This window comes from Pempheris klunzingeri, chromosome 3 (genome assembly GCF_042242105.1).
Source record: "Pempheris klunzingeri isolate RE-2024b chromosome 3, fPemKlu1.hap1, whole genome shotgun sequence".
Classification (NCBI taxonomy): Eukaryota; Metazoa; Chordata; class Actinopteri; order Acropomatiformes; family Pempheridae; genus Pempheris; species Pempheris klunzingeri.
In genome coordinates this window covers 21,361,510-21,385,822 of record NC_092014.1, presented here as the reverse complement: position 1 = coordinate 21,385,822, position 24,313 = coordinate 21,361,510, and the positions used below count along the sequence as shown (strand labels likewise).

The window sequence follows — 24,313 nt, the reverse complement described above, 5'->3', positions numbered from 1 at the left end:
TGCTCTCTGTTTACCGACTATCTTGGCTCAGTGAAACTCTACATCTTTGGTTGAACTGGTTACAACTGGTAGACAGTTACAACCTGTAAAGAAGGATCCCTGATATTGCGGATTTCATTTAAAGGGCCACTTTTGCATGTGAAGTTCTGTGTACACATCATGGGGAGTGAGTTATTACTCACCCTGTAAAAAGTTTTAAATGTCTCCTGTGACTCTGGAGGAGCGTTTGAAAAGAATAAACTTGATACTCATCAAGCTTAACCAGACTACATGCTGGAGGTTTGGGGTTCGGCAGAAATTGGTGTTTAGGATGCAGTGACAGTCTGACAAAAGATGCTATTGAGTTGAATTATGGGAAATGTAGGACCCTGTGGTTTGCAAGCGTGACCCATCCTGCTTTGTTTTTGTCCATATTTTTGAAAAATTGTGTTTCCCAACTCTATGGAAGTACAATACTACATCGATGAAGCACACCCTTAAAGGGCCACAAGCTAAAGAGGTTGGGTTGTGGTCCTCTAGCGTTGATGATGCGTTTGAGCGAAGACGAGCAAACAAAGTCCCGTCTGGTCCCGTGAAGAAAAGAATTCTGGCACAAGTTTTGAGAGCAATCATCCTTTTAGTTAACAGTGAGAATAAAGCTACAAACGTTGATCACAGGTTTAAGTACAAAGGTCTTCAGAATAACATCAAGAGGACCTTATTTAGAAAAGGTTCAGCAGCACAAGCTAAGGACAGAATCCAAGTCACAGGTTTTACAACAGTGACATCGCAGTTAGCAGTTGATTCTATTTTTCAAGTCAGATTTTGTAGTCTGCCCTCACCATATGAAATAAATGTAAATACACCCTCGTTTTCTATTGAGTGCTCTTTGGTGGGATCTCGTTAGTCAGTCCATCCTGAAGGACATCCCACTACGACCTTTAGAAGTTCTATTGTCTCTTTTAGCACTTTCTAACACTTCAGAAAATCAACATCTGCTCATGCCATGTGAGAGGCCGCTGGTTGAGCATGTGCTCTTTGGAAAGGGTCCATCTAGAAAGTCACCAGATTCACATGCTTGGTCCGTCGTCATGACAATAAAAATATAGCTCAACAATCTGGGATGCTGGACAAACCACAACATATTTCATAAGGCAATAATGGTTCAACAACATACAAATAGTTTGGATATATGACGATGTTCACAAAAGGTACATAATATAGGTCATCTACAAAATGTTCAACAGTTATACCCAGAAAATAAACATCTACTTTTACACAGCAAAAACTTTGAGATAGCTGTAGCTGGTACATCTAGCTGGTACAAAGGTTGCCATGGAAACAGAGTAGCGAGTGCTGTTGATTGGTTGAGATAAGCTTTGGCCTTGTCCTGTGGCTATAAAGGTGCGTGTGTGGTGGGGTAACAGTGGGGGCCGGCTGTCTGTCCAGTATGTGTGTGTGTGTGTGTGTGTGTTGGTGTAAAAGAGGGATTATGAGCTTGAAAAAAATGGATGGATGATAGATAGATAAAAGGATGGATGGATGAGGAACAGCAAACAGGGCAGAATCATCACAACAAGGCTTGACTGTCACTGTCAGATTTGTTTTTTTTCCCCACAGCTACTAAAAGTTCATGACAACACTGAGACTACTTCACAGGACCTTTCATTTATTAATCCACCGATACAGAATATATAGAATACAAGCTTTTTCAGGCTAGAAATCTCTCAAAGGCACAGGGTATCAGGTAATTGGCCAAATTAATGAGTTATTACATGAAAAATTAAAATGTGGCATCCACAAATATCTGTCAATCCAACATCCATGCGCCACCAAAATCTGTGGTGCAGAATCATTCCAGATGCTACTCTGAGGTTAAAAAATGTATCTTTCAGACAGTGCCATTCTTTTAAGTCCAGCTCCCCTGCATAGTCATTGCTTTAAAAGGCAAAGTGAGTGATATTTTAGAGTACAGTGAAGAACACTGGAGTCTTCTCATCTCTCCACAGCAAGCAGGTCAGTGGTTAAGGCGGGACAGGAGGGAATCAAGGATATATATGTATTTTTATATATATATATATATACTGTATAGAGTATAGCTTAGGCTGGACAGGAGTGGCTACTGACATTTAGCCACTGGATGAGAGGGAAGGCACAGGGAACGAGGGAAGGGCTGTAGATGATCAGGTGAAGGCAAAGAGAAAAATGACTGGCAGCACAAAATTAGAGAATACAAAATTGGCAAAAAGCTCTTCCACTTTCTCAGATGTTCTCCACGCAAACACCAGACGACCACACGCTCAACACCGAACGTCGTCTCTTTGCTGACCAGAAGCGCACACGGGCTGACAGAGTGGGATGACATGATGTTAAACTTAAAGCAGAGGTGTGTGTGTAAAGTGTGCGTCTGATAATTACGCAAATGAGGGACTACGGTGGTGTGCTGTGGGTCTCGCTCAGAGTGTGCAGGTTTAAGCTCGTCCTGGGCTGCTTGGCGGGCGGCTCCGTCGGCTCCTTCTCCTCAACGACCGCGCTCAGAGAGCTGGACTGCAGCACGAGCTCTGCGCTCTCGTCCTCGCTCTCGTCTTCCTCCTCCTCCTCTTCTTCTTCTGACAGAGAAAGGCATTAAGTTTCTTGCCAACGGAGGCTGGAGCAAAACTAAACACATTTGGGAGGAGAGCTACACTGAAATTACCTTTTTCCAGGTCTGCAGAGATTCGGCTTTTAATGGTGCTGGTAAACTGCAACAGAGAGGAAGGATTGGACGTTTACACACATATATCGCCATGTGCAGAACTATGAACTATGTGAGCAGCCGTCGGTGCAGGCACATACTTCTCCCATGACTGCAATGGGTGTCACTCCTTTAGCCTGGGCCACCCTGTGTTCTATCAGGTAGTACATGTATTCATCATACAGCAAGCGGATCAGGTGAAAGGATCCGAAACTGGCGGCGCTGCGGAGAGTCAGGTCCCGGATTACCATAGAACTGGTGAGAAAGCAGAGAAGATGTAGAAACTTATCACCATAAAACCAAATATTCTTATATATCACATTTATTCTTATTCTTCTCCCTCCCCCTCACCTGTAAAAGGACCAGTTGAGCAGGAAGACCTTGGCAGCCTTCGGTAGAGCGACAGGGTTGTGCTCATAGGGCTTTAAGGCCTGAGAGACAACACTATCCAGCCAGGTAGCCCACTGCTCCAGAGAGTTTTGCTGTTGCAGAGTCATTTTAAAGTCTTGCTCCAGCCGCTGCACCACACGGTCTTCACACTGACACACCCAGGATGCCTGCTCCTGAAGGGGACACGGGTGGACAGTGTCAGAGTTCTGCTGTATTTATCCTGAAACACCGATGTGTAGGAATGGATAAAAGAGAGACTGCTGGTACAAACCTGTACGTTAGTGAAATCAACCCTGTTGAGGTCTGAGAGCATCTGGTTGATCTGGGCTGAGTTCTGGAGGACTGCGCGGGCTGCCTGGGCCAGGTGGTTCAGGCTGGTATAGCGGCGCAGTGTCTGGGAGAAGGAGCCTACACACACCACCTGAAGGGAAGAGGGAGGAGAAAGAATGAAGGGAGGTATGATAAGATGGCGTGTGTCAGAGAGGAGGCACACATGTACAGTGCATCTGTGGATTTTCCCAATCACAAGAGAACGGGGCTGAAAACGTGCACACATGCACATCAAAACATTACAGTGAGATCCCACAAATATGACAAAAGAGACATTTAGGATAACTTGTCAAACCTTTATGCGAACCATCTCTTCTGGGATGTTCATCATGGCTCCAGTCAACCAAGTCTCCAGACTTTTGGCAAAGTTACGGATGGCCTGAGTTAAGGCACCTGAGGCAAGGATGGTGGTGATGTACAAAGGAGAAAGAGAAACAAAGGCTTTACTTTAACATTGGAACAGGTGTGCATTTGGAGGGCAAAACCCCTGAACTGGATGATCTCCCGTCACATTTTCAGGCTGTCAATTAGACAGTTTCGTACAGAAGACCCTTGTGGGCCTTACTAACTTACTCGGGATGGGTCTCAGTACATCAGGGATCAGGATCTCCACCAGAGTCTGGTAGAGCAGGTTGTCGCACTCTTTCGTCCAGCGCAACACTGGATCAAACTTGCTCAGCACCACCAGGCACGATTTTGGCAAACGCTTCTCAGACTCGTTGTGCCTGCAGGGGAGCATGGGACAGTTGGGACGGTGGAGAACAGGACCAGCCACTGGTACTTAGTTAACAGTGGATGAGATGTCTGTGCTGGCATTTCTTTCATCATCTCGTTTGAATGTGTTTGTGACACTTACAGGTTGAGTGACTCTGTGTCACTGTTCTGGCTGAACCTCCAGAAGGATTTCCACAGTGTCTCCACAAGCGTGAACTGAAGGTTGACCATCACGTCCAGAATGGCCTGTGGGGAATCACACAAAATACCTCAGAGGCATCTAAACCATCTTCACATTTTTTTGTTGTTTTTTTTTACCAAAAATGTTTCATTTCATTTTAGAATCAGCACAGCTTAACACCATTGCCCTTCAACTCTGACGTGAGACAGCTGGCTGTTATTGAAGCTGGGTTTTAACAGTAACTCCATCAAGGACTATGACCCATGTATGTGGACAGAGATTAAAACTAGCCACTAATCCAGAGTATTATAATAAATGTTTGTGGCCTGGCTTTCCTCATAACTGCCTACCTCACAGTGCTCTCTGTAAAGAGTCTGAAAGGCCTTGAGGTGTTCTAAAAGGATCCCATCAGGCAAGGTTCGATCTTGCAAATCAATGTCCACAAAGTCTGGCAGTGGCCTTGACGCCTCTGTACACCAGGGAAAGAAAGGAACACAGAGCAGCAGTGAGATCTTCAGGACTCAGACAGTTTATTGCTAGAAAAAAAAGGGGAGCATTTTGCAGTACAGGTGGTGCTCACCAAGAAACTGCTGATACTGTTGCACCTGCGCCGAAATATCACAGAGCGCCCCGGCCTGCTGCTGACCCAGCCCACCTGATGTCCCATTGGTGATCCCCTGTGTCTTCTGAACTGGCTTTATCCTGTTGGACGGAGTAGCCATCAGAGAAAAAGAGTCACATGGAAGATACAGCTTGTGTTGCAACTGGAACACTTAAAACAGGCTGCAATAACAGTGTAGAAAAAAAAAAGCTAATGTCACATCTTGTAGTTTGAGTAGTACCTTTACAATTAACATTCATTTATGCCCTGTTTGCTGTGGGCAATATTATATGTGTATAAATTGTATCCACAGGGACACAAGCACAAGGCCACGTGTGTGGATACCTGTTTTTCTGTGAGAAAGGCTGCTGCCTCATGGCCATGTGCTGTTGTTCATCCATCAGTCTGAGCAGAGGGGAGCCTGATTTGATCCTCAGACCATAGTAATGGTACTTGGAGTTCCCTCTGAAACACACGCATGAGAGTTATGCAAAATCAATGAATGTGTGTGTGTGTGTGTGTATATATATATATATATATTACATATATATATTTACCTGGTCCCTAATCTCCGTGTACGTAGCCCCATGAAGACAGACCTGATGAGTTTGCCAAAGGATGCAGCGTTAACAGGTTCCAGTTTCTGCTCCTGGCAGTGCAACAGGTAGTGGTAGTAGAGGGTGCAGCGAGGCAAACTCACCCCCTCTGCCCCCTCGTAGTTATCACACAGCCACTGCACCTGCAGAAGATCACAGAATGTAATTTTCAGAACTTTCATGTCTTATATTATAACCACTATACTGTGTATATATAACCAATATATAAAACCATTTTCTCTTTGTGTACATTTCATTTGTGTACTCACAGTAGCAGGTGGGGCACGAGAGTTGGGACTGGTGTAGCTCTGTCCTCCTCCTGCTGCTGCTCCCCCCCCTCCCCCTAACACATAACCTCCCTGAATGACATAGCCCCCTCCGCCCGAAGCAGCTCCCCCGCTATTGGCTCCTGTCGTTGCCACAGAAACCGGCTGCGAGGTCACAGAGCTGGCGATGTCTGAATCAGAGCTGGGTGTGGCCTCGTAGTAGGTGGAGGAGGAGGCGGGAGGAGTCTGGGAGTAGAGCGGCGAGTCGGAGAAAGGGTAGTTGCTTGATCGACTGGACAGGAAAAGACGTACACACACAGACGCAGAAACACATAAATGCACGATAAGCACAGTTGTGTGCGATCGACTGCACGCACGTGTGTCTGTCCACACAGAGCAAGTTCCTGTCTACTCACATGGTCGACGTGGTAAAAGTCGCGTCTCCTCCTCCTCCATCCACATACTGCACCTGGCCAGAATACACATGCTCCACCTGGACAACAAACAAACAGGCGGCTTAAAGCAACGTTAATTGATTTTTGTTGTAAACACAATATTGACATATTATTATTACCTTATCACGTTGTTACGTTAATAAACAGTCTATTTACACATTCGGCAGACACGAAGCAACATTAGCTTTCATTTGAAGTTGTGTTTGTGTCCATCTGATGAATATAAGTCCAACAGTCACTTTTCTTTTGGCTCCATTTTGGTCTCCTCCTTCTCTTGTAAGAAATGCATGGCTTTAGTTGCTACATGCTGTACTTAGTTCACATGTCATCTTTGTTAATATTTTTTATCTCACTCCTAACCAGACATCTAGTTTGAAACAAACAGCAATGAACACAGGCTGAAGCTTGATAAAGTACGTTGTGATCCACAACTTGGTTAAACCCTGAAAACTGTGTGACAGCTCACCATCATTATTGTTATACATAAATGGAGGCCAAGTTGTTGACTGTATTTCTTGGTGGTACTTTAAAGGTGGTTATTGAGGAATATAAATAGGAAAAGAAGTAGCAACAGTTGTAGTCTGCCACTAAAGACGAATCTAAAATGTGGTCCAAAAACAATCATTACAGCTCATTCAGTCACACAGGTACAGAGCATAACCTGCAGAGTGTTCAGATACATCTCAGAGAGCCTGACGAGGGCGTAATGACAGGGAGCGATGAGCATGAGGGAACGAAACAGGGGGAATGTGATGGAGGTGAAAAGACAGGCACCCTACATCCCTCTCTTTTTATCGGCTCAACACATTTATTGTGCATTCTCCTCCATGATGAGAAGAAGTGTTTTGTATTGCCGTTTACCTCCTGGTTAATGTGCACAGACTGTAGGTTGTTGATGTGGCCGGTCTGAATCCTCTTGGCTGCCTGCGACACCGCTTGCAGTACTGACCTCTGCAGGAGAGTAAAGAGCCACAGTCAGAAAAATGACTTTCCTCATCCGTTAGTTGTGACTTGCTCCTAAATGGGAAATTGATGGTCTTTGTGTGTGTGTGTGTGTGTGTGTGCATCTTACCTGCTGGGTGGTCTGCACTGGTTGGACCACCTGAGTAGGAACACCAGGAGCAGGCGGGCTGGAGTCTGACAGACTGTCGTTGGAGTGAACAGAGCCCTCTAAGGATAGCAGGGGTAGGGAGAGAAGTTTCATCAGACCATTGAACAAATCAAAGCGGAAAAGCCAGCCGCTACCACAAGCTGAGTACTCACGACAAACTGCTTCCAAATCATAATAACAGCCTCCGCAGAACATCCTACTGTAAAGGTTTTTTTATTTGTTCAGCTGAGGAGAGACTGATAGTGGGGAGGAGGAAGAGTGTGTCTGTCCAACTGCCCTTTCATCCTTATATCTTGCATGCAGAAGGACAGCCTTGGACAGCTAATCTCCCCAGATGGAGGGAGAAATCACTCCATCTTGTAAACATGCAGATCAGATGAGAGAGGGAAATGAGAGATGCACGAGGGATGATGGACAAAGGGAGAAAACAGAGGATTGAGGGTGGGCAGAGGAGATGGTAATATTCACTTCCTCGTGTCCCTCAGGTGAGAAAACATTTTACTTGAACTGTAGTACGCCGTCAGCCTAGGTTAACTCGCCATAAACATGCCCGTAGTTAAACATGGGCCACCACAACACTGCACAACCCACCAGTCACTTTAATGTAGCATTATGATAACTAATGGAAAGTGAGACCCAGTTTCTCCTCAAATGTTTGTAAAAGTTAGCCAGCAGGCTGACTGCTGACTAAATGTCCATGAGGTCACCTCTGTTTTGCAACGTTTATACCTCAGTTTCTGGATTGGAAGGGGGAATGTCTACTGAGGGCGACTGAATGACAATGTCAGCTGGTGCAAGTCAATCTGGTCCGTGACTTTTGGTACCAAATCCTGACAACTAGGACTAACTGGGAGTGTATGCCTATACACTTTATCATCTTAAAATATTAGACATTTGTTGGTTAAAGGAGCAGAAAAAAACGGTGTCATCTATATGGGCTCCAGGCAACTTTGAAATGTGCATTTTTTTAAATATTTCATAGGAGAAATAATAAATTGATTAATGATGAAGATATCAAGATGTGTTATTTAATGATAAAATTAAAACTACTTGTAACTTGTAACCCTAACTACATAGTGAACTTAAGTTAGAAGATCTGGCATTGTAAAGTGTGTTCCTTTTCAAAAATCCAGTGATCTACAACAGTTTCCCTGCCGCAAAATGAATTTTTATTTCAAACTAACTAACTTCAAACATCTGGCATTATGTAAGTCCCGGGTGAACAGAAACAAATGTTTCCTTCTTATGTTTTGTTATTCAAAAGAAGCAGATATAGTTATACTAGTCAGCTGCATAAATGTACTGCTGTACTGTAGGCCGCAGCTGTTTTAAACTCCAGCACCCATGTTCCAGATATGAGAAAATGGCAAGTTTTAATAAGCAGCTATTCAGCTACCTTGGTAGTCCTGCTTCATGAGAATGAGACAAGCCCCACGCCTGTCAGTCTCTCGCTCTGGGTGAGAGTGCACAGTGTTACTTGATACTAGCAGGCAAAAAGATCTACGAATAGACGACCCTAAAATAAACACACAGATAGATGCCAGTGTTGGGGGTCAGGTCTTTCTCTTTCCCACTTGTTAGCACCGTATTTTGAAATACTAGCTGACTTTTTTTTTTTTAAATTCAGAATATATTTTGAAAAAGCAATGTCTTTAATTAATTGGGACTAATAACCAGAAAAGGATCCAAAGCCTTGTAAGCACACATTACAACTGCTATCTTAGATACTGGCTTATCTAGTTTTTGTGCCACTGCAGGAATTGCAAACTGAAAGCCATGTTGACGTAATCTAATAAAATAAACATCATTATACCACCAACTTTCTATAACAGCAAAAGCTGCAGAGTAGACGTGAAGTCAGGTTCCATCCATCAGACATCCACGCTCCCACGTTTGGGACTATGCAGCCTAGCAACCAAGTCCATCAGCTTATTTTGTCCTCATAATGTATGCACCTACCAGACAGGCAAACTACATCAGTGGTTTTTCAATCCTAGAGGGACTTGAATCTCTGCCTCTCTCTGCTCATCTTTATTCTTGCCATCTAATCAGATTATTTCAAAGATGGAACACGACTCCAACTGACTGACATGATCACCATAACTAATAACTAGTATACACATAGACTATAACACACAGATGTTACCACATTTTAATTTTTTAAAGTCCTGCAGTTAAAATGTTGGCTGTGGCTGTGCGCTTCATGCACATTTGAGAGTGTTGTGGTTAATCGACTAACCGTTTAGTTGAAAATGCCCATTTCAAGTACCCAGAGCACAAGGTGGCAACATCCAATGTATTCATTATGTTCAGCCAACAGTTCAGAACCTGAAGACATTCAATTTATAATGATATAAAATGGAGGAAAACAAGAGCCATGACCCCAAAAAAAATTTGTCGACAAATTCATTTTCTCTTGCTTAACTAATGGATTACTTGTTTTGGCATTTTTTGGATGCCACTTTGATTTTCGATTTAGTATCTGGCTAAAAAATGTTGTGTGTGTTTAAGAGAGCCCTGGCAACTAGAGACAAGCATTTGTCGCCATGATGATCACCATAAAGATGTAAAGACAAAGCTTTATACACAACTATTCTCTGCACTGATTGGTAACTAGAAACCATCACTGTGCACCAACTGCTGGTCTCCAACCAGGATCCAGCCTGTTGCTTACACCCTAGATCCAGACTTGCTGTACAAACTGAAGCTTGCTCAGAGTGCAGAACATATCATGCCCCCCCTGCTGCCAATGTGTGCTACAAAACGTGTATTAAGTTTGTGCACGTGTACAGTGTGTATGTAAGTATGTGTCATTCATTCACGAGTCTCTCACCTGTAACAGTTACTATGATGTACTGAGGCGAGCTCTGACCATTACTCTTCTGGACCGCCGAGTGCTGGATTTCAGGGGTTACATAGTGCTGTGTGGGTGTGGTCAGAACCACTGCCTTCTGGCTCTGGGCCTGGGTGGGCGGCGCCTGAGAACAAAGTGCATCCTGTCCTGTTTTTGAGGCAGTTGCTGATTGGTTAGCTGACGTAACGGTTCCAGAGGTCGGTGGGATCTCGGACAGGAAGTGTGCCGTTTTTGCGGATGAGGGTGTGGTGGCCGCAGGTGTTGCTATGGTTACTGCGTTGGCCTGCTGAGGCGGAAGGTCCTCCGAGTATCCAGAAGTTGCCATGGCAACCAATGCTTTGAGGCACTAGTTCTGTGGATTGAGAGAGACGGCACTCATTAGTGAAAGTGCTACAAATATACATGGCGACTCACTTGTACATATATTGTTTCACCTCTCAATGTTCTGGGCATACAGATCTAGTTTGTGTACGCTCACGTGTGTGTGTGTGTGTGTGTGTGTGAGAGAGAGAGAAACAGAAAGGAGGAAGTAGGGCTTTTGTCTGAAACTAAGCAGTAGTCTAGAGCTTTTCCTGTCCGGTCCAGCATTTAACACTGTGTGATCTTAAACACCATGAATAAAGCACTTAATTCAAATTTCCAAAACAATGTTCACTGATAGTGACCATGTCATTTAAGTGATAAAACGACTAATTAACAAACTAATAATGGCAAAATATCATGATAAGTCCCAGACACTACCATCTGGAAATGAACTCATATTAATCAGTAAGGACTTTAGGCCATCCCACTGGTAGATAAGCCACTCCTGCGTAAACCAACACGGCAAACAAGACAATCAGATGATCATCCAGCAGTGTTCACGGCAGTGACCTGCCGAATCCAATGTCAGACCACAAACTTTTTTCAAAGTCATAAAAAGACTGTGAAACATGCCACACTCATGTATCAGCGTTTAAAACTCATAAACGGCTTCGTTGCGTGAGCAGTTTCATGTGCTCTCCTGTATCTTATGTTTCTGGATGCTTGCTTGAAAAGTGAGTTTAGAGAGCGAGAGTGATAGCTTCCCTAGCTAGCAGCTCACGTTGAGTAGTGACGTTAAAGCGAGCTAGCAAGTAGCTAGTTTCTTATGTTGGTTAATCAATAAATCTATGACCAATCGCCGCCGATCACGTCACTCATTAATAATTTCATCGTAATCGAAAGTGTAAGAAGCAGCCAGAACAATCTGACAAAATGAGCTAAAAAAGTACGATTGGCACTACAACACACCCGCCATCTTGTGCTCTTATCAAAGATCTGACATCGCCATAACAACGGTCTGCGTTAGGAAAGAAGCTAGCAACCACTTTCATCATCGACACGCTCGACCAATTTCACGTTAACGCTGACGACTGTACAAACAAGCACACGTATATAAATGCGAGAAAACGAAAGGATATTTCTGATATATTTTACTTTTTCACCTTTAGTTTATCCCAGTAATGTCCTTTTTTAGTCGTTCAAGTTTTTTTTCCTTAGATTAAGGTTGTTATTGTTGACTCCCGTTGCTTGGTTCTTGTCGCCAGGACTACCGTGACTATGGCGCCTCGCCTTCACCGGGGCAACTGTTGCTACCCTCTCGTCATCGCCCCGCCCTACGCTAAATGCTGGTTGGCTGATTTAGGAGGTGGTCGCAGCGTCAGCAGACTAACCTCACGTTGATTGGTAGTCAGTCCCTGTCTGTCACTTTCACCAAAGCGCAACGTCAAATGACCACTTCTAATGTTACTTTTTTGATTGCTCAAAATGTCATGCCGATAGATGGAAAATGACGGATGTCTCATTATTAATTTATGATAAAATGTTCGTACCGCAGCTTATCTCTGCTACCTCTATTGGCTCATATAAATAATTAATATTGTGCAACATTCAGTTGTTGACAAATGATTGGAGTCACTGCAGTGTCTCTGATTTCTCTGTAGTGTCTATGTGGGACTTGCAGTGAACACCAATGTATATCACCCTAGATATCCTTTAGGTGAATGGATAGTGATCTCCATCCCATGCATGGCAGGGCAGACAGCGAGAAAGAGATTATTGCTGGTGACACACAGCACCACCGGACTGATGCAGGGGACAGAAAGGCCAAGCAAAGGTCACAGGTGATTAGATAGCCAGGAGCTCTGTTGACATCACCCCTGGCATCATTCGCTACTGAATCACAACTTTTCTTTTGCTTTACATGCATTGTTGCCCCTAAAGGTCTCCGGTCTTATCTCCGGGCATGACGATGAGTGAGTGGAGGCGAGCTGAGGTCCTCCTAATGGATGCTGAGGCCTATATAAGGTAGGGACTGCCCAGAAAGAAACACAAACCACACTGACAACTCAAGTATTTTCCAGCCTTTGGGACAGCTCCAGCATCTTTTCAGTCTCACCATGTGGAAGGCAGCACTCTTGACCCTTTGCTTGTTGGCGGCACTGGTAGACCGGGTGCGATCCACTGATGGTCATCCCTCTTTCTATGGCGTGAAACTGTGTGGAAGAGAGTTCATACGAGCTGTCATCTTTACCTGTGGTGGTTCTCGCTGGAGGAGAAGTGTAGGGGACTCAGGTAAGTGTGTGTATGGGTGTGTGAGACTGCGAAAGTTTATGTTTTGTGCTGTTTTTCTTCAATTCAAACTGCAATATTAAGAAATGCACTGTTGTTTTCCATCAGCTCTTATTGGAGAAGAGGCCTTTGACCCATGGAACACAAATTCCATCCCTCAACTTGCCAGCGAGCAGGATCCTGCAGAGCCCCAAGCATGGAAAGATCAGACATCGAATGTGGCATCTGTGGCTGCTGGATTCAGCCGCTCAGCTCGCTCACCAATCTCAGACGAGGTGCTGGAGGCTCTGCGGAGTGCAGATAGGAAAGGACGGGATGTTGTGGTCGGACTGTCCAACGCCTGCTGCAAGTGGGGTTGTAGCAAGAGTGAAATCAGCTCTCTGTGCTGAACCCTGTGTCTTCACTATACATCTTGTCCTGCCACTGATGTAGAGCTCTACTCTTTTCCTATGCGATTCCTTCATTTCTTGACATCCCAGTCAACACACTGTCCATGTGTTGACTATTGATACAGGGATGTGAATGTGTTGGCTACTCAAAATTGGTTTACTGTGACTATCACATACTGATATATAATATGTTTAATAAAGCTTTATGTACTTGGTATGAAAGTCTCTGTTCCTCTTATGTTGTAAAATGATGTTTCAGACTGTTAGAGCACTCACTCACACACACACACACACAAGGATTTCGAAATGAAAGGAAGTGGTGGTGAACACACAGAGTAGCCTGATATCGACTGAATTATAGCTGCTTTCTGTAAGTCTATCTAAGGAATCAGATGCTATATAAGATTGAATTTACAAAACACTGAAATCCACTACTATAGACCTGGGACACACTGCCTCTGAAGCCTATAATGTTGAACTTTGGTTGTTTATTTCAATGTGTTGTGGGGAATTGGCTCATCCTCACAGCTGAGATGAATTATCACAGACATGTTGAGTCGCATTATCATCAAAACTGAAGATAACAAGCTTTACAAAGGTAGTGATTCTTGTCAGTTAGCACTGGTGTTCATGATTTTGTGTCCACGCCCTGTATCAGCTCACACAAATCAACTACACTGTTGTTACATGCTGTAACAATTTGAAGCTGACACCATCTGGTGGTCAGAAAAGAAACACAACGCAAAAAGATGCATGTAACAGTCCTGTTGCACAACATGTGATGCATCTTAATTAGCTAACTCAATTAGAAGAAGGCAGCACAGACAGATACACACTGTGCGTAGTCAGACTAACAGGCGCTAAGCTCACTAGTTAAGATCTCTGTGTTGTTACCTGACGACAGTCTGTCCAGTACGGAAGCCGAACGTGATCTTTCCGATCACCCGGCTTGATTGCAAGGCATGCAATCTCTGTCACATACCAGCTAGAACAGCAACCACACAGATCCACTGAGATCAGAAGTTTGTACTTAGCTGCACACATCGCAGTCATATCTTATTTAATGTTAGTTGTTACAGCGTAACTGCGCCATTATCTATAGAAATATAGATCTACCACATCGGAGAGACCAGGTAAAACCTTTCGCGGTACTTTCAAGATGATGCTAGCTAGCCATGCTACTGGTAGCTGCCGGGGTTGTGTTATGCGACTCCTCTGTTATGAGTATTAATGCGCTTCTTTTGCACCGTCTTTGTGTCTTTGAGCGCACCATTACTTTAACAGCGCAGTGTGGTGTCTTTATAGTTCACGTAAGAAAGCGTTTTGCAGCAGTTTTCTGATTGAATCTCGTACGTGTTATTTAAGTATCATAGCGACGCCAAGCTAGCTAGCTAGCTAGCTAGCTGAATGAACCAGACATTAGCGCCTGTGCCGTCTGGGCCTAAAATACAAAACGCTGCTTAGACCGCGACTGGTAGCTGATGTGGCTGCTCATTCATGCAACTGTACATTAACGGTAACCTACTAAAGGACGAGGTAGCACATTTAGATTTCATGTAACGGTAGCCAGACACGGAAAATGTTCACAAGCATTAACGCTTTCACGGCAGTGTTTTGCGACATTGTAGGTGAATATTTCCAATGAATGTAGTATTTTGTCTAAAATTAAGATTCAAGTGGCCAGTTGTGAGATTAACCGTTATCGTTGGGACGTTATTTGGCCAGTTGTTGCTGTTGATAACGGTGGCTCGTTGTTAGCCCCAATCGTTACTGCGTAGTTTACGTTACTTCTACGTAATGTGAGTAACGTCACTAACACACGGATGTCACAGGTCGGGCTGTATGGTTAGCACTCGCTTCATAAACAGGTAGTGTGTGTTTGTGGCCTGCAGGATGGAGTGGCAGCCAGATGAACAGGGTCTGCAGCAAGTGCTTCAGCTACTGAAGGACTCTCAGTCCCCAGACACGGCGACACAGAGAGCTGTGCAAGAAGTATCCTTATATCTGTGTGAGATTATGCTTCTACCATGAGAACTTGTGTGTCAAAGTGGATGACAGTGGCAATCGACTTGGGCGTGTTGTCATTCGCAGCTTGCATCAAGTGAGACGTGTGATTGATGGTAATTGTATATTATTCCACACTGCCAAAATGTCAAACAGGAACACAAGGGGTGTGAGCTTTTGCTACGTGTGTGTGAATGGTTAAAGTCCTTAACCGAGTCTGCAGAAACTGGAGCAACTTAACCAGTTTCCAGATTTCAATAACTATCTCATCTTTGTCCTCACAAGCCTCAAATCTGAGGGTAAGTATGTGCACATCAAAAATAAGGATAAGAATGAGAGAACAGGAAAGTTATTTACCGAATAATCTTCATTGCCTGTCTTGTCCCTCTGCAAACATTTCAGCATCTAACCTCCAGTTTTCCTTTCTAAAAGATGTATTTATACTCTCATTCTCTGCTGCCTTCCTTCTCAAGACGAGCCCACTCGCTCTCTGAGCGGTCTGATACTGAAGAACAATGTTAAGGCTCACTACCAGAACTTCCCTCCCAACGTGGCTGACTTCATCAAACGAGAATGCCTCAACAACATTGGAGACCCTTCACCACTTATCAGAGCTACGATTGGTGGGTGTTTGAGTGAGAAAGAGAAGATGGAGAAAGAGTAAGCTAGTGTTGGCTGCATTTCTCAACTAGTGTGAGTCAGACTACTATGTAGGTGGTTACATTTCTGCAGGTAACGTGGCAGCGTGGGAGCGAGTGCTGTATTTTCAAGATGTTTTAAATGATCTAATGCGATGGCGAGTTAAGTTATTAGTTACTCCTGATTTGAATTTTGTGCATTGTCATCATAAAGGTATCCTGATCACGACCATAGCCTCTAAGGGAGAGCTGCAGACCTGGCCGGAGCTGTTGCCTCAGCTCTGTAATCTGCTCAACTCGGAGGACTATAACACCTGCGAGGTCAGCCTCCCCCTGCACACCCAAACAGCTTTGTGATTCTAATGCAATTAATGTGATGCTTCCTTTTTCTGTAACATTCTTTCTTTATGATTGTCTCTGGCTTTCAGGGTTCTTTTGGAGCGTTGCAGAAGATCTGCGAGGACTCGTCGGAATTGTTGGATAGCGATGCTCTGAACAGGCCTCTCAACATCATGATTCCCAAATTCCTGCAGTTTTTCAAGCACTGCAGCCCCAAGATCAGGTCAGCGAGGCACCATATTTTACTTTCTGACTCTGTCTCCACTGGTGCTAGGCTTCTACTCCTCAGCCCTCCCACTGTGCCTTTCTTTTTTTTAAAGTCACCCTTATAGATCCCACCTGTTTGTCTCTCTCTCAGGTCCCATGCTATAGCGTGTGTGAACCAGTTCATCATTGGTCGAGCTCAGGCCCTAATGGATAACATTGACACCTTCATTGAGGTGAGCACTACAGGATTATGTTTTTGTTTCTTTTCCGTTGCTTTTAAACAGTCCTTCCTGATGTGCACCTTCATCCCATTTCAGTCTCATGAAGACTCACCTTTAGTTATGTTTAGTTAAGTTATGTTTTTACTTTCAAACAAAGGTCTTCATTGATAAGTTTCATTGTTCCATCTGACTGTTTCTATTCTGGATTAAGCTGCAGTGATGTTAAATTAAATTGCATGTTTGGAGGTTGCCTCTGTTTATTTCCTGTTGATCTTTTCCTACCACATTCCTCATTTTCCCCCACATTTGTTGAACCCCACCCTTTCCTCTCGTTGACTCTTTCGTATCCAGAGTCTGTTTGCACTGGCTGGTGATGAGGACAGTGAAGTGCGGAAGAACGTGTGCAGGGCTCTGGTCATGCTGCTGGAAGTCCGCATTGACCGCCTCATCCCACACATGCACAGCATCATCCAGGTGAGGGTGGGACTTGAGCTCCCACGCACCATTTTAAACAGAAAACGTGCGACTTTCCCTTCCTCCTCCTCGTCCTCCTCACCTCTTGTTGTCTGTCACCAGTACATGCTGCAGAGGACCCAGGACCCGGATGAGAACGTGGCTCTGGAGGCCTGTGAGTTCTGGCTGACCCTTGCTGAACAGCCCATCTGTAAAGAGGCCCTGTCTGGCCACTTGGTCCAGTAAGTGCTCTCATCCCAGCATGTCATTGGATTGGTGGGGTTAAGAACTCCATCTGAGTGATAATGTGGTTGTCTGTCTCTTTTTTACAGACTTATCCCTATCCTGGTGAATGGGATGAAATACTCAGAGATCGACATTATTCTTCTAAAGGTGAGCCACCCCTGGGTTCATCACATGTTCCTCACACAAACACTTCTCCTCTCCTCTCTTCCTTTTTTTACCTGCGTCATTTCTGCATTCACGTTTACCTCTACTGTGCTCCAGGGTGACGTCGAAGAGGACGAGGCAGTTCCAGACAGCGAGCAAGACATCAAGCCTAGATTCCACAAGTCCCGCACCGTCACTCTGCAGCACGAAGGGGGGGAGGGCGAGGAGGGGGAGGACATCGATGAAGACGAGGACGACGACGATGATACGCTGTCTGACTGGAACCTACGTAAGTCAAGACATGGAAGCCTTAGTAATCCTCCCTGGTGACCTCTCTGGCAGTTCTTTCTCAGACATTCTCAGACTTTAAACAACATTAGCAAGGGTTTGATGTGTAAAGTCCTTTTTTTCAGTCACAGCAACAGGAATCATTATTACAGTCTCAAAGTTATCTGATGCTGATAGTGGCTTTACCCCCTGCAGGGAAGTGTTCAGCTGCAGCTCTGGACGTTCTTGCCAACGTGTTCCGCGAGGAGTTGCTCCCCCATCTCCTGCCCCTGCTCAAAGGCCTGCTTTTCCACCCTGACTGGGTCATCAAGGAGTCTGGCATCCTGGTCCTGGGGGCTATTGCTGAAGGTGAGATGCAGCACAGACTCGCCATTGAAACAGTATTTTTAAGTTTTTAACTGTTAAAGTTGTTAAGCATTAATTTTTTCACTGACTGTAACTACGGGGAGAGATGTAAACACTGGCAAAGGAATTATTTTTTGACAACAAGGTGATCTGTAAGCTGATCTGTTGTGTTTTTATTGCTTAAGCTGGTAGGTGGGTTTTCTACCAGTTTCACCCTGTGTCCAGTCTTAATGCTGATCTGAGCTAACTAAATGCTTGCTGTAGCTTCATACTGTATTTTATGTAGAGACGTAAGAGTGGTATCGATCTTCTCATCTCACTCTTGACAAGAAAGTCAATAAGCATATTTTTCAAATTGTTGCACTTTTCTTTTTAAGATGTAATAAACTTTTTGTCCTTCCAGGCTGTATGCAAGGCATGGTGCCTTACTTGCCTGAGCTCATCCCCCACCTCATCCAGTGTTTGTGCGACAAGAAGGCCCTGGTCCGCTCCATCGCCTGCTGGACCCTGAGCCGCTACGCCCACTGGGTGGTCAGCCAGCCCCCCGACGCTCACCTCAAACCCCTCATGACTGAGCTGCTCAAACGCATCCTGGATGGCAATAAGAGGGTACAGGAAGCAGCATGCAGGTACAGCTAGAGTTTGGTCCATATTTCCGTCTCTTCTGCATTTTGTCACTCTCCGCTCATACGTCCTTCTGACCCATCTTGTTTTTCCTCCAGCGCGTTTGCCACGCTGGAGGAGGAGGCGTGTACAGAGCTGGTGCCTTACCTGAGCTTCATCCTGGACACGTTGGTGTTTGCCTTTGGGAAGTACCAGCACAAGAACCTGCTCATCCTCTATGATGCTATAGGAACACTGGCGGACTCTGTGGGACACCATCTCAACCAGCCTGTGAGCACCAAATACTCACATTCACACAGTGTCTAACATGTTGAAACTCCCTCTTGTAGTAAAGAAACGGATGAATCACAGTCCAAAATCACACTCTTGTATTTGTAGGAGTACATACAGAAGCTGATGCCTCCGTTGATCGCCAAGTGGAACGAGCTGAAGGACGAAGACAAAGATCTCTTTCCTCTGCTCGAGTGTCTGTCGTCTGTTGCCACGGCGCTGCAGAGCGGCTTCCTCCCATACTGTGAGCCCGTTTACCAGCGCTGTGTCACCCTGGTCCAGAAAACACTGGCTCAGGCCATGGTGAGCCACTCACACGCACATGGACGTAGCAGAGGCAATTCATGTTTTTGCTGCTTTATGTAAATGACATTTTGTCCCATCATCTCACTTCTGACCTTTTCTCTCCACCTTCTCCTCTGTGTGTCTCAGATGTACAGTCAGCAGCCAGACCAGTACGAAGCACCCGACAAGGACTTCATGATCGTGGCTCTGGACCTTTTAAGTGGTTTAGCTGAAGGACTGGGGGGCCACGTGGACACTCTCGTAGCCCGCAGTAACATCATGACGTTGCTTTTCCAGTGTATGCAGGTGAGGAGAGTGTGTGTGTGTGAAATTTGACCTCAAAGTTTGTTTTTTTTTCCCCGATTTCTTTGTAATAATAAGTCAATAAGTGCCTTCAAATTCTAAAATGACAAAGAGCTGGATGTTATCAAAAATTTGAAGTGCATCCAAAAACTAGAAAAACAGCCAAAAGTGTATGAAAGGGCTACTGTAACACCATCCATGTTGTTCAGTCTCCACAGGAAACCTTTCAGCAGTGCAGCGTCTGATCTTTAGCAGCCACATTTACAGTGCAATATAGTTTCGAGTTGATTTGCTGCTATTTTTTGTGTTTTACCAAAATAAATACTATACACATCTACTGCTCATTTAGATGTGGAATCGGATGCTTTGTGGCCACACTTAGACGTGACAACCTTTCACTAATTTTAAATGTCATTACAGCCATTCTCACAGCACTGCTGCTGTCAGCAATCTGTATTTTTGTTTATTTTGTCTGATGATCTTGTGATCGTAAGGTAATTATTTTATCTCTAGCTTAAGAAAGCTTGGAAATGCTGGTCAACATAGGTTTTATGAGTTGCGGATTTCATACTCATTCTGATAATGGAAACTGAAAAATATGTAAATGAGAACAACTATATTGTGAATTAGGCTAAATTAAACGACTATTTGTGATCACATGAAAAGACTGAACAGAGGTTCCTGTTGTCCCCCTGCCTCCTTTGCTTTTCTCCTTCTTTCTCAATAACCGCAAGCAGGAAAAACTGGTTCTTCTGTCTGTAGACAGAAATGAAGTGCATCATGAAAAATGTATTTATTTATTTATTTAAGTCAGATGCTAACAAATGCTGTCATTTATATACATTTACAAGTGAATTTCACACTTCAGAGATGTGAGCTGGTCTGGTAAAAATAGAACCAAGAGCTGAACCACACAGAGCTGATGGTTATGAACGCACGCATGCGCTCACACACACACACACACACACACAGTAGCAGTGGATTGTCTCCAGTAGCTGCAACAGAAGCTGAACATGTATGCACATGTGTCTGTTAACATCCAACCACTGGCACTAGGTTGTACGTGACAGGAAAATGAATGAAATTTATGTTTTGAAATGAAGCTCAATTAACGTCCTGTTGGTCAGGTGCCACAGAACAGTTCTTTAGGTCTGTTTGGGTTCACACTTCTTTGGGTGTGTGTTCACATTTCTCTTTGTCTCTCTGTCTCTTTTGTCCCAGGATACGATGCCTGAAGTAAGACAGAGTTCATTTGCTCTACTGGGTGACTTGACCAAGGCCTGCTTCCCTCATGTCAAACCATGTATTGGTAAGTATCCCACTCTCATACGCTCACATAAAATGTCCCATCATCCTCTTTTTTTGTGCCTCTGGTGTGACAGTGACAGTTTTTCATGTGTGTGTGTCCTGCAGCTGAATTCATGCCCATCCTTGGGACAAACCTGAACCCAGAGTTCATCTCTGTGTGCAACAACGCGACTTGGGCCATAGGAGAGATCTGTATGCAGATGGGTGAGCTACTGCAGGTCTATTTATATGTGATGCTGTTAAGCACTAGTGCGGTTGAATGTGAGATGCAGTGCAATGATGTGTGTGTGTGTGTCTCTGTTTTTAATGTACCATTCAGGAGTGGAGATGCAGCCGTATATCGCTATGGTTCTGAATCAGCTGGTTGAGATTATTAATCGACCCAACACCCCCAAGACCCTGCTGGAGAACACAGGTATATAAATAGATAGATGTTTCTTAGACTTGTTTTTCAAAGGGAATTGGACAGTTTTTAGCATCACAATACTGCACACCCACTATTATAGCAGCAGCCCTGACTCCTCTCCCTCCCTTCCTGCAGCAATAACCATCGGTCGGCTGGGCTATGTTTGTCCTCAGGAGGTTGCTCCCATGCTGCCGCAGTTTATCCGACCTTGGTGAGCTGTTTAATGCTGATTTTCTGTGTCTTTCATCTTCCATGCTGTGCCGTCTTTATAATGTAGTAACAACATATGCAATTACACAGTCAGCGTTGGTTTGTTGCCACATATCACACATTCGGCAGACTCTCTTCCTCTGTGGTTTTACCACGTCTCATGCTATATCCATTCTCTCTCTCTCTCTCTCTCTCTCCTCTCTTTCCATTCTGCACATAATTATGTTATCTGTACTCGCAAGATACATTTGAGGCATTTTTTCATGTATATTTCTGTTCTGAGTTCCTTGCATGTTTGTGTGATAACATTGCTGCCGAACACAATCACAGCATTACAAGCGCTGCAGCATTGACATTCTTTAAAAAAATGAAATGATTGGAATCGGCAAGTATTGAGACTGAAACGCTGAAGCCCTCGTTTTTTTTTTTTTCTCCAGCTTAGAAAACTGTCCTCCCACACAGTAAGATAATGAAGTTATTTTACCTTTTTGAAAGTGTTTTTGGCTCGCTCGTTTTCATTTTGTAGATTCCAGCAATGTCCTCGTGGACAAGATTAGAGAGTCGAATTCTTAGTCGTGACAGCATCGAGTTGAACAGCTGCTAATTGGATAATAATTGTGTGCTGCAGGTGTACGTCTCTGCGGAACATCAGAGACAACGAGGAGAAAGACTCTGCCTTCCGTGGGATTTGCATGATGATTGGTGTGAACCCAGGAGGCGTAGTGCAGGTGAGACATTTAAACTCTAGGCAGTAAGTTACTACGTCGTCTCGAGGCTTTAAGGATATTTGACCTCTCTCACTTCTTCTGTTTGTTCAGGACTTCATCTTCTTCTGCGATGCAGTGGCCTCCTGGGTGAACCCTAAAGACGATTTGAGAGACATGTTCTACAAGGTGAGGGACTCACTGCGTGACAATAGTGTGTTGTGTGTTGAGCAGAGGTAGAGACAAAAGTCCAGGTCTTACTGAAAAGTTCTTGTGTTTCCACAACTAGTCCCATTCAAAGGCTGATCTTAATTCACCATGAAATCATCACACCCTTCGTCCTCCTCTCCCCCTGCTGTGAGTCACTGCTAGATGTACTGACCGCAGGCGAAGAAGAGTGTGTGCTTCTCACTGTTCTGCCATGAAGCTCAGCAGCACAGACACTACTCCTGTTCTGCACAGAACAGTGAGAAGGGAACACACTCCCCCTCAATAGCTCGCCACACGAAGGCCAAAATGCTCTGCAAAGTCACTGAATACTGATGCATTTATTTACACTGATTATAGAATTTAGTTTGCCGCACTGTATTTTCCAAAAGTTAGGACATTTTTTTTCCCTTCTCGCTGTTTTGTGATGCTAGATGCAGAGAACTAGCTGCTGTGGCATCTGTAGCAATTTGGCTGCTGCTTTGCACCATCAGCATTTTAAGACAACACATTTGCTCGGCCACAGAGTGCTGCCAGTGTGACTAGCAACTGAACAGTGGGTACATTTGGAAAATAAGTGTGAATCCTATCGAATTCGCTCTGTTTTCGGGGCTTAAAACAGACCTTCAGTCCATGGCTGGGATAAGCTTTCAGGTGGCACCGGGCAGAAAAATGTGCAGTTGGGGTCTCTGTTGACTCGTGTCTCCCACTCTACCTACAAAAGGCAATTTCATTATGAGTTCAGACACTTAGAAACCAACCAAGTGCCCATGCTGTAACAGTGATAATAACAATGATAGTGAACCTTTCAGGCTACTGGAGCCCAGGGGCATTTACCCATTTTGTAATTCAGCCTTGTTGCAGTCAGTCAAACACTCAAATGCAAGATTACGATAAAGGAACGGACGAGGGAACTGCTGAAGGATCACATAATTGAGGAAGGGATTGGCAAACCTAGCTGCAGAAGTGCCCTGACTGCTTAGGAAGTTTAAGGATGTGCCTGGAATGAATTTCCCCCCCCCATCTTCTGTGCCTTCCTGCAGATCCTACACGGTTTTAAGGAGCAGGTTGGAGAGGAGAACTGGCAGCAGTTCTCAGAGCAGTTCCCCCCACTGCTGAAGGAGAGACTGGCAGCCTGCTATGGCGTTTAGATTCTCTACACCCACCCAGGAGGTAATCCCACACACATCATTATCGTAAATCCAATCAAATGTAAATGCATACACCGAAATTAACCTCTTCTCCCTCTTCTCCCTCTTCTCCTTCCTCCCAGGTGAGCCAGCAGGAGGAGGGTGAATGGGAAACTCATCCATCTGTGTATTGCACTGCCCAGATCTGGGGGGAGGGAGAGGGACGCTAATGGCCGCTCCCCCTGACGGACGGCCCCCACGCCCTATGTGTTTGTCCATAGAGGGAGGGTGGGCGGGCGGGTGGGAGGGAGGGACAGAGGGACACCTCTAGATTAACTAGGCAGGGACCCGACACAGAAAAAAAAAAAACTAACTGGTAGGGACAGATAGAGAGGGACAGAGAGAAGGACATGGAGGAGAGACGAGAGGGATAGACAAGTTGGAAAAGAGGGAAGCAGGGATAGAGAGACCAGCACAGAGAAAGTTCAGGGAAAGAGAGGGAGGGAAATCAGTAACAAGGAAGGGAAAAAGAGCTACAGAGTGGTCTACTACTTTGGCTGGGATGACAGGGACAGTTGAGATTTTAACGGGATTCTTAAACCTAAGAGCAACCGATAGCTTGACCGACAGACCAACAAACATAGACTTACACACACACACACACACACACTTGCACATGCCTTACATGCAGTACATGGAACTGACTGTGGGTGGCACTATTATTTAGACTTTTTGAGACCTACTACATGTAGTTAGGGACTGACAGGCAGGTGTCTAAACTCTGTTCAT

The 24,313-nt window shown here is 44.7% G+C and overlaps 3 protein-coding genes across 4 annotated transcripts; 2 read left to right on the top strand and 1 right to left on the bottom strand.

Annotated features, from left to right (window-relative positions):
- Positions 1-596: 596 nt before the first annotated feature.
- On the bottom strand, positions 597-11,794 carry rfx1b (regulatory factor X, 1b (influences HLA class II expression)). Of its 2 annotated transcripts, none has more exons than XM_070856082.1 (18): positions 11,678-11,794; positions 10,191-10,563; positions 7,319-7,416; positions 7,108-7,197; positions 6,208-6,284; positions 5,795-6,083; positions 5,487-5,668; positions 5,275-5,394; positions 4,909-5,030; positions 4,679-4,797; positions 4,290-4,393; positions 4,007-4,158; positions 3,729-3,826; positions 3,375-3,524; positions 3,065-3,276; positions 2,815-2,968; positions 2,675-2,720; positions 597-2,588 (listed from the first exon to the last, which is right to left on the bottom strand). In XM_070856082.1, the coding sequence occupies exons 2-18, from the start codon at positions 10,534-10,536 to the stop codon at positions 2,410-2,412; spliced, it is 2,538 nt and encodes an 845-aa protein (XP_070712183.1). In that variant the 5' UTR covers positions 10,537-10,563; positions 11,678-11,794; the 3' UTR covers positions 597-2,409. The 2 variants fall into 2 exon arrangements, with proteins under 2 accessions (XP_070712183.1, XP_070712191.1); XM_070856090.1 differs by having other exon boundaries at positions 597-2,585.
- Positions 11,795-12,505: 711 nt separating this feature from the next.
- On the top strand, positions 12,506-13,290 carry rln3b (relaxin 3b). The gene is made up of 2 exons (XM_070828226.1): positions 12,506-12,806; positions 12,912-13,290. Exons 1-2 carry the CDS (start codon positions 12,632-12,634, stop codon positions 13,190-13,192), a joined length of 456 nt encoding a protein of 151 aa, XP_070684327.1. The 5' UTR covers positions 12,506-12,631; the 3' UTR covers positions 13,193-13,290.
- Positions 13,291-14,016: 726 nt separating this feature from the next.
- On the top strand, positions 14,017-23,799 carry tnpo2b (transportin 2b). Its single transcript, XM_070856351.1, has 24 exons — positions 14,017-14,325; positions 15,085-15,184; positions 15,420-15,495; positions 15,670-15,819; positions 16,049-16,155; positions 16,263-16,396; positions 16,532-16,613; positions 16,953-17,075; positions 17,178-17,296; positions 17,387-17,447; positions 17,562-17,733; positions 17,928-18,080; positions 18,481-18,706; positions 18,800-18,971; positions 19,080-19,274; positions 19,404-19,562; positions 20,781-20,868; positions 20,973-21,071; positions 21,187-21,282; positions 21,409-21,484; positions 22,112-22,211; positions 22,302-22,376; positions 23,438-23,567; positions 23,668-23,799. Exons 2-23 carry the CDS (start codon positions 15,086-15,088, stop codon positions 23,543-23,545), a joined length of 2,670 nt encoding a protein of 889 aa, XP_070712452.1. The 5' UTR covers positions 14,017-14,325; position 15,085; the 3' UTR covers positions 23,546-23,567; positions 23,668-23,799.
- The last annotated feature ends 514 nt before the right edge of the window (positions 23,800-24,313 follow it).